At 44.8% G+C, this 9,311-nt stretch overlaps 1 protein-coding gene across 1 annotated transcript; it reads right to left on the bottom strand.

Annotated features, from left to right (window-relative positions):
• Positions 1-6,189: 6,189 nt before the first annotated feature.
• On the bottom strand, positions 6,190-9,056 carry LOC136456104 (uncharacterized). Its single transcript, XM_066455880.1, has 2 exons — positions 8,856-9,056; positions 6,190-6,459 (listed from the first exon to the last, which is right to left on the bottom strand). The coding sequence occupies exons 1-2, from the start codon at positions 9,054-9,056 to the stop codon at positions 6,190-6,192; spliced, it is 471 nt and encodes a 156-aa protein (XP_066311977.1).
• Between the last annotated feature and the right edge of the window lie 255 nt (positions 9,057-9,311).

Raw genomic sequence — 9,311 nt, 5'->3', positions numbered from 1 at the left:
TATCGGGACTGAGCCACTCTCAAGTTGTCTCTAATCATTCTCACTTGTTCTTCTGCATCTCTAAGGACATCAGGTCTAAACACTTGAGTTTCACCAGTCTGATTCCAGAACAAAGGCATTCTACATTTACGCCCATACAACGCTTCAAAAGGTGACATCTTGAGACTCTTTTGGTAACTGTTGTTGTACAAGAACTCAACATATGGCAAACTCTTGTCCCAACTAGTACGATACTGCAGTGCACAAGCTCTCAACATATCTTCCAAAATTAGGTTGATCCTTTCAGTCTATCCATCAGTTTGTGGGTGGTAAGCAAAACTGAAATTCAACTTTGTCCTCAAAGATCTATGTACTTTCTGCTAGAATTACGACGTAAACTGAGTGTCTCTATCAGACACAATTTTCTTGGGAACATCGTGTAAGCACACTATCCATTCCATGTACAACTCTGCTAGCCTTGCACCTATATAGGTAGTCCTGACTGGTAGAAAGTGAGCAACCTTGGTGAGTCGATCCACTATTACCCATATTGAATCATAACCTCTTTGAGTACGGGGCAAACCTACGATAAAATACATACCAACTTCTTCCCATTTCCATTAAGGAATCTTCATTGGTTGTAGCAACCCTGTAGGTCTTTGATGCTCAGCTTTCACCCTTTGACAAGTGTCACACAAAGCCACATACTCTGCCACATCTCTCTTCAAACCATACCACCAATACTTCTCTTTGAGATCCAAATACATCTTGGTAATTCCAGGATGTATAGAATTAGCAGACTCATGTGCCTCTTGTAGAACTGCATCACGGATAGCCTTCACTTCAGGTACACATATCCTTTTCCCAGACCAAAGAGTACCATTCTCATCCATCCTGAATCCTGGTGCCTTTCCAAACACTACATTCTCCGCTATCTCCTTAAGTTTTTCATCCTCCAATTGACCTTTGCGTATCTCTTGCTCCAAGGTAGGCTCTATCACCAATTCCATTGCATTAATGACAAAGCTCAAGTTGAGATACTCTATTTCAGCACACAACTCTGCTGGCATAAATGTCATCCGAAGTCCATTGGAATAACTCTTTCTGCTAAGTGCATCAGCTACGACATTTGCTTTTCCCGGATGATAATGCACTTCCAAATCATAGTCTTTGATCAATTCTAACCAACAACATTGTCTCAGATTTAGATCTGATTGGGTAAAAATATACTTCAAACTCTTGTGATCTATATAGATATCACTCTTATGCCCAATTAGATAATGTCTCTAGATTTTTAAAGCATGAACCACAGCTGCCAATTCCAAGTCATGAGTAGGGTAGTTCAACTCATGTTTCCTCAATTGTCTAGATGCATATGCCACCACTCTTCCTTCTTGCATAAGCACACATCCAAGGGCCAAATGAGATGCATCACAATATATAGAGAAGTTCTTGCTTAAATCAGGCAAAATCAATACTGGAGCTATAGTCAATCTTTTCTTTAGCTCATCAAAGTTTGTCTAGCATTTATCAGACCATACAAATTTAGCATTCTTTTCCAATAGAGCTGTCATAGGCTTAGCAAGCTTGGAAAAACCTTCAATGAACCTCCTGTAGTATCCAGCCAATCCCAAAAAGCTATGAATCTCACTTACATTGGTTGGTGGTTTCCAATTTAATACATCTTGCACTTTGCCTGGATCCACTGTTATTCCACCATTGGAGACAACATAACCCAGAAAAGAGACCTCCTTCAACCAAAACTCACACTTGCTTCGCTTAGCGTACAACTTATGTTCTCTAAGCTTTTCCAAGACCGACCTTATATGTTCAGCATGTTCTTCTTCAGTCTTGGAGAATATCAATATGTCATCAATGAATACCACCACATATTTATCAAGAAACTCCATGAACACCTTATTCATCAGACACATAAAGTATGTAGGGGCATTGGTCAATCTAAAAGACATAACAGTATACTCATACAAACCATACCGTGTAGTGAATGTTGTCTTGGGTATGTCCGAGTTTCGAATCTTTAGCTGATGATAACTTGAGCAGAGATCAATCTTGGAGAACACATAGGCTCCTCTCAACTGATCAAACAAATCATCAATCCTTGACACAGGGTATTTATTCTTGATAGTAACCTCATTAAGTGAATGATAATCCACACACATCCGTTGGGTACCATCCTTCTTATCCACAAAGATCACAGGTGCCCCCCATGGAGAAGAACTGGGGCGTATGAAACCTTTTTCTTGCAACTCTTTTAGTTGTTTCTTAAGCTCTTCTAATTCATTAACCCCCATTCTATATGGACGTTTAGCTATTGGTGTAGTTCCAGGTAATAATTCAATAATGAATTCAATGTCACGGTCAGGTGGCATACCTGGCAAGTCATCGGGGAAGACATCTAGGAACTCCTCCACAACACGATCATGTTTATTAGCATCACCATCCAGCTGGTTCACAGTGGCTGTTGGCTGAGCTTGCACTACCACTTCTACACAAATTCTATCTCCATTGGGTGATGTCACAACAACAGATCTCTTCTGACACTGAATCACTGCCCGGTGTTGTTTCATCCAATCTATTCCCAGAATAAGATCAATTCCCTCTGTTCTCAACACAATAGGTTTCACTTTGAAGTCTACCCCCCTTAAGGAAATGCTAGCTGAGGGACTCCAATAAGAAGCTGGCATGCTACCTCCCGGTGAATTTACTAATATGGGTTTTTTCATGGCACATAAAGGTATGCTATGCATTCTAACAAAAGCTTGAGAAATAAATGAATGCGAAGCACCTGAATCAAAAAATACTATAGCAGAGATAGAGTTGACACTGAACGTACCCAACATGACCTCAGGCATCTCTTGAGCTGCATCAAATGACACATAGTTCACTTTTGCAGTGTGAGGTGGTCGAGCATTAAACTTTGGATTGCCATTCTAGTTCTGTGGAGCTTGCTAGTTCTACTTCTTTGGACACTAATGAGCACAGTGACCTACTGTCGGGTGTACGACCCCAGATACCCATGGTAGACCACATGGGCTACGCCCCTAGGGGTGGCCCAGCCCATAAGAAGCCTTGTGAGGCACGACTCTGCTCGGCACCTTCCACAAGACATTGGAAAGATATCCTGAAGATATTATGAGATCTGTTAGGATATGTATGATCCCAAGATTCCTGTAATTAGTTATTACTTTCCAGTTATCTCTTAGATCTAACCGACTTGTAACCCTGCCTCCTGGACTATATAAGGCGGGCAGGGACCCCCTCTAAAATCACGGCATATCATATGATAGCTAATACAAATCAACAGACCACAGGAGTAGGGTATTACGTCATACTGACGGCCTGAACCTATCTAACTCATGTGTCTTTGTTACCTTCTTGTTCTTGATCTCGCGCTCCTCTGTCGATCAATCTACCTTCGTGGGATACCCCTCGGAGGACTGCCGATGATATTCTATCGATAGTTGGCGTGCCAGGTAGGGGGATGCGTGCTGTTTCCTTGTCGAACAAGATGGTTTTTTCCACAGGCTCTTCGTCCCTTCTGTAGCCCGGCTAGATCTTCATGGTCGGATCCATCTCGTGGGTCATCAATGCTAACGGAGTCAGAGAGCTCCTCGAGCCGGAGCAGATCGGTTCTACGCTGGCCACCCCTGCACCTGCAACTGTAGATCCGATCTCGGAGGCGATTTTGAGGTCTCTTTCGGCAACAACTCATCGTCCGCTTCCTCGCTACCAGAGGAGGCCGATGAATAAAGATGATCTGATCGAATCCATCGATCGGGTCGGACTAAAGCTCGTCGATTGCCTCTCCATCGCTAAATTGGCACTAGACACTCTAGTTCAGCGCTGACCACCCTCCGATCCAGATCTATCGGAGGCTGCTCGGGAAACCACAGGGGCTATGGCCCTACCCTTCTCCACAGCGGTAGCATGCATTGGGGTTATTGGGTGCACCACTCTTCATAGGAGCATTGTTGGACATTCCCTGGCGTGATGCTGGGTTGCCGGTCTGTAGCTGGGGACATAGATTACCAAACTGTTGCTGGTACTGAGGGCATTGTTAGAACTGGTTATACTGAGGATACTGACCATGGTTTCCCTGGTTTGATGGTCCTTGATTCCTCTGCTGACAACCCTACTAGGGATAGGCACGCGGGCGGGTGTTGCTTCCAGAAGCTTGCCCTTGAAGCCTCCTCTTCTTGGCTTCCATCTCTTTGCGCTTATCATTAATCACAATAGTGCGGTTCACCAATGACTGAAAGTTAGGGTACATGTTGGACATAAGCTAGAGCTGTAGGCCATCATAAAGTCCCTTGAGGAAGCGGCGTTGCTTCTCCTAATCCTTAGCTACATCATTTGGAGCATAGCGTGATAGTTGAGCAAACTTGTCATGATACTCTGCCACAGACATGGATCCTTGCTTAAGGGACCTAAATTCCTCCTGCTTCAATTCCACTAGTCCATCAGGAATATGATATGACCAGAAATTGTCCTTGAATTTCTGCTAGGTGATAACAGGAGCATCGTTGGGGCGTCCATACTGGAAAGAATCCCACCAATCCTGAGCTGCTCCCTGGAGTTGACTAGAAGCATACAACACCTTCTCAAGATAATTGTATTGTGCTATGTTAAGTTGTTTTTCCACAGCACGCAACCAATCGTCTGCCTCCAAGGGGTCTGAGGCATGGATGAACATCGGAGGGCGATCCTTCATGAATTCTCTATGCTTGTCTCTAACCTGAACAGGCGGTGGTCCTCTTGCAGGTTCATTATCCAAACGTTGCATCATGGCTTGCATCAACTGCGCTTGCATTCCCATCAATTGCTCCATAGTCACTGGTGGTGGTGATGGTGGATTCATGGGAACACCACGACCACATCCATGGCCTCTGCCTCTTCCTCCTCTTGCGGCCATCTGTTTTCCAAACAAATGCGCAAAATTTTTAGAGATTTCCAAATTATAGAGAACTTATAAAAGATAAGGAACAACGCTGAGGATTTTCTGGATAAGATTCAAATATAGCAGTTCAGTAAATCTGTCATAACTTGAGTTTCAGAGACCCAACAGAGGCATACCAAGAATGGTTAAAAATCTTAGGAGATCAGCTACAACTTTTATTTAGAACACTTTTTTAGATTCTGATGTACACATGGTCAAAAACAGAGCTAAACCGAATCTGTTCTGGGTTCCAGTCTGCGCAGAAACATCAACTTGTGATAGCTAGATCTCCCAAACCTGAACAGATATTGATGTGATTCTAGAGACATTTGAAAGATACAGAAGTCTAGATATCTCCACAAAAATTTCAAAATTTTTGGCAGTCTAGATTTCGAGATACAAGGTAAAGAACACAGGCTGCTCCAGAAAATAGCACAGCAGAGATATGATAAAGCAACCCATCTGCATTAAGACCTCATCTAAACTTAGGGTTCAAATCTATGGAATTTGTGGACATGCCCACAAACCTCCAGCAATCAAACAAACTCCAAATCATCCAAGTTCACAATTAAAAACATATAATCACTAAAGTTCACAAGACAAGACAAGACTAGACATGACACACGAACTAACAATGTCGTAGCTTTAAACAAGGCACCTAACACCTATGGGGCGGTGTCAACCATGGTAAACGACCGGGGCTTCTTTTTGTAGATCGGTGGCAGCCCAAGTTGAGCATGCAGTTCGTCAACTTGCTTCTAGAGACGTCTCCCGGCCCTCTGCGATGCACGCAGCTCTCCCTTGACTTCTTCATCTACCCCCTGCATGGCATGGACATGTTGCACTGCTGCTTCCAGAGTTGGATCACTTTCTGGTGGTGTCAGAACCTGCCAATCACCCTCATGATCATTGCGAGGAAGGAACCTAAAACGATCCTCCTTCATGGCCTCAAAACGACGACCATGGTAGTAGATGTAAGCGTCCTACGCTGCATCTTCCATGCCATCCAATGCATAAGCCCGTCTGGCAGTGGCACTATGGACAGTCTCCACCTCATGTGCATTCTTTATGTCATTCCAGGTGGTGACAACCAGCTCTACCTTCCAAAAAGTTGCCTCCAAAGGGTGCTGGTACTCTACACAGTGATAGTTGATGGAGGTGTGCAGATTAGTGAAGTAGTCATCCAGCACATGAGTAAGGAGGGTGTGGTAGTATGCCATTTTCGGGGCCTGCTTGAAGTAGTATTTGCACGTCTAGCCCATCTCCTCATCCACCACAGGGACAACTAGGGGTGGCACAGGCATTGGTGACGTAGCTAAGGACTCCGTTGGTGTAGCTACAACAGCATAGACAGGTGCAACAGCTGGAGTAGGAGCAGGTGCTGGTGTAGGAGTCGGGGTAGCCATCCACTCCTCATCATCGGAGATGACCACAATCTCCTTCTCTACCTGTGGAGCACTGGGGGTGAACATGGCATGGTAGCCTGCAGTGCTGAGGCGGGCGGTCTTCGGGTTATGAGACATCTATAGATTTAGAGTAAGATAGAATTAGAATCAACAATTTTATATAATAGATTAAGGTATGAAAAGCATAAATATTTTATTAAAATAACAAGAATAAGAAAATAAGTAGGAAACCACTGGAGCAAAGATGCTAAAACGACCATCTCTAACTAGGCTTGCGTCCTATAGTCAACCTGGCTCTGATACCAATTTGTCACACCCAATTTTAAGGATAAAATTGAATGCATAAAATTTATGTATGCCCAGGGATCAGTCACACACATAAGTTGACAAATAACATAAAGTATCATCATGGTGTTTCTTACAACACGATTAATACCATCACATAGTCTTACACAACACAGCGGAAAATAAAAAGATAGCTCTCTCATGGAAGCTCCAACACAGGGATGGTCAACTGGTTGACCACAAGCCTAAAAGTCCTCTAAAAACTCCTCATACTCGTTGACATCTGTTACCCATCCGAGATTTTTATCCAAATATAGAAAGTAAACAAGCATAAGTACTTCCCGTACTTAACAAGATAACATGGGGTTATGAAAGCTCAAAAAGGATGACTCTGGTTTACTGTAGTTAGCACTTTTAGTAAGTCAAGATTTTATCATCAACTATTATCAAGTTATGCTTAAGCCCCAATTAAACCCACATGATCAGATATTAGAATCAATTGTATCATATTATCATCAGAGAACATCATAAATGAACAACAATAAATAACCAGTTATTCTATGAGTTTTCTGGGCCGCTCGTGACCGTGAGTACAGTTGTTATAACAGTTTATAACACTCTACAGAGGTTGTGCACATTCACCGTGAGTCGTGATTCCCATATGCTAGGTTAATTACTCCCATATCACTGCCAAGGTGAGCGGGCAGGGTACACTATGAAGCCATTTCATAGGTTTTGCTAACAAGTTAGGGCCGCTAGGTTTCCTCGGTAGGCAGATATAGGAACCCTCCTTTCCTATGGCACAAATCCTTCGCGGCTATACACATAAGAACAAGGGCAGTCCTATACCCAACGTGGCAAGCCCCTTTTGCACCATAAAAGTAACCTCTAACAAGCTAGAAAAGGTCCTATACTGAGCTAAAGTTAGAGCCATGTGACTCTCACGGTTGCACTGTCAGTCCCAGCTTTTGCCGATAGATAATTCCTTATGGAGGGCCGAGAGCATCATGATCAAAAGTCATTTGCTCCTTCACCCTATAATTTAGTTGTTTAAAAGCAACTTTTACATTTTGTTTTCATAAAATCATTGTTCAATATGTAGATCATGTACAGTTACGTTGAGCGCTAGCAACTACCCATTTGCATATAACCCGTAGGAGACAAGAAAAATAGGATGTTCAACCGCTAGGATGTCCTTACGAGTATCAAAATTAGACACGTGCAAATGATTAATTAATAAATGATGAATAGGACATCAAGATAGATCACATGCTATACTTGCCTTGGTTAACAAACTTCTTCAGGTCCTGCTGGTCGTCAAAGAACTATTGGTCTCCAACGTTCTCCTCACCGTTTGAACACGACCAACACGGCAACATACAATATTTTAGGAACATTCATGCAAAGCAAACAAACCTATAGTTAGAACAGTACACCAAGAGTATAGAAAATAGGATAAAATATTTATGAAAAGAATCTATGTCTCGCTACGATCACGTCAACGCGAAGTTCACGAAAATCGGAGCTAAAACGCGAAAGTTATGAATTAAATGAGGTTTCCTATAGCAATTTGTTTAATTAAATCTAGCCTCAAAATTTAAATGTTGCAAACATGTTTGACAGTGGTATTAACATGTAGAGAACTTTATTACGAATCTAACGCAATTTGAACGGGTCGAATCGGAGTTAAAACGAAGTTTTTATGAGCAAAACAAATCCAGTGGCATTTCTATAATTAGAATGAACTATTTTAGATTTAAAATAAATGAAAAGGATATTCGGATTTAATCCACTGAGGGACGGCGGGCAAAAATTGCCAAAAACCAAGGGACTCTTTAGCAACTTTGCCACGGCAAAGGGGTATCGACCACCCTAGGCCGTTGATCAAGCGATGGACGGCTCAGATTAGAGCTGGGGGAAGAGAGAGAAGGCCGGCGGCCGGAACAGGGCTCTGGCTGGCGGCGCTGCCATTGCCGGCGGCGAGTAGGTCGTCGACGAGTGGGAAACGCGGCCTTCGTGCCACGATTTGATGAACTGAGGGCACCGAAGAAGAGGGGGGTGAAGGTGATCTTGCCCAGGCCAAGAACACGGTCGGAGGACGCGGCCGACGCGGTGGTCGCCATGGCCGGCGGCGTGAAGGTCCATGGCGCTCGCGGATTAGGCCCTAGAGGCCATGAAACATGAAATTAAAGGCATGGGGGAGAAGGAGAGGAGCAAGGGGGTCTCACCGTGGAGGAAAACGAAGACGGAGGCGGCTCGGCGACGACGGACCGCGCGGAGGGACGGACGGTGGACCTCGGCGCTGCGGTTGCGGCTTCCGCGTGCACAGGCGAATTCGAGAGTGGAGTGGGGGAGGCAGCAGGGAGGGCAGCGACGGGGTCGGCTCCTTTATAAAGGCCGGGGCGCGGGGGAAGACGCTCCCACGACATGAGGTGGGCGCGGCGGCGGTTGCAGCTTGACCGGGCATGGGGTGCGGGAGGTGGGTGACGGCGCTGACACATGGGCCCAGGCCGTCAGCGGGGAGAGAAGGAGGGAGGGGCGGCAACAGTTGCGTGCCCGGATTGGGCCGGCCCAGGAAGGAAATGGGACGAGGGGAAAGGAGAACGGCGAGTGGGCCGGCTCGGCCAGAGCGAGCTGGGCCAGCGGGGAAATGGGCCAGCAGGCCAGAATGAGGAAGGGAGGGG

Source organism: Miscanthus floridulus, chromosome 1 (assembly GCF_019320115.1).
Source record: "Miscanthus floridulus cultivar M001 chromosome 1, ASM1932011v1, whole genome shotgun sequence".
Taxonomy (NCBI): domain Eukaryota; kingdom Viridiplantae; phylum Streptophyta; class Magnoliopsida; order Poales; family Poaceae; genus Miscanthus; species Miscanthus floridulus.
Note: the sequence above shows the minus strand (reverse complement) of the source record. Positions and strands in the feature narration are given on the sequence as shown.

Coding starts and splice junctions, on each gene's coding strand:
- LOC136456104 (XM_066455880.1), bottom strand. CDS start 9,056: ATGTCGTGGGAGCGTCTTCCCCCGCGCCCCGGCCTTTATAAAGGAGCC. Junction 6,460..8,855: donor CGTCTTCGTTTTCCTCCACG/GTGAGACCCCCT, acceptor CTAAATCTATAG/ATGTCTCATAACCCGAAGAC.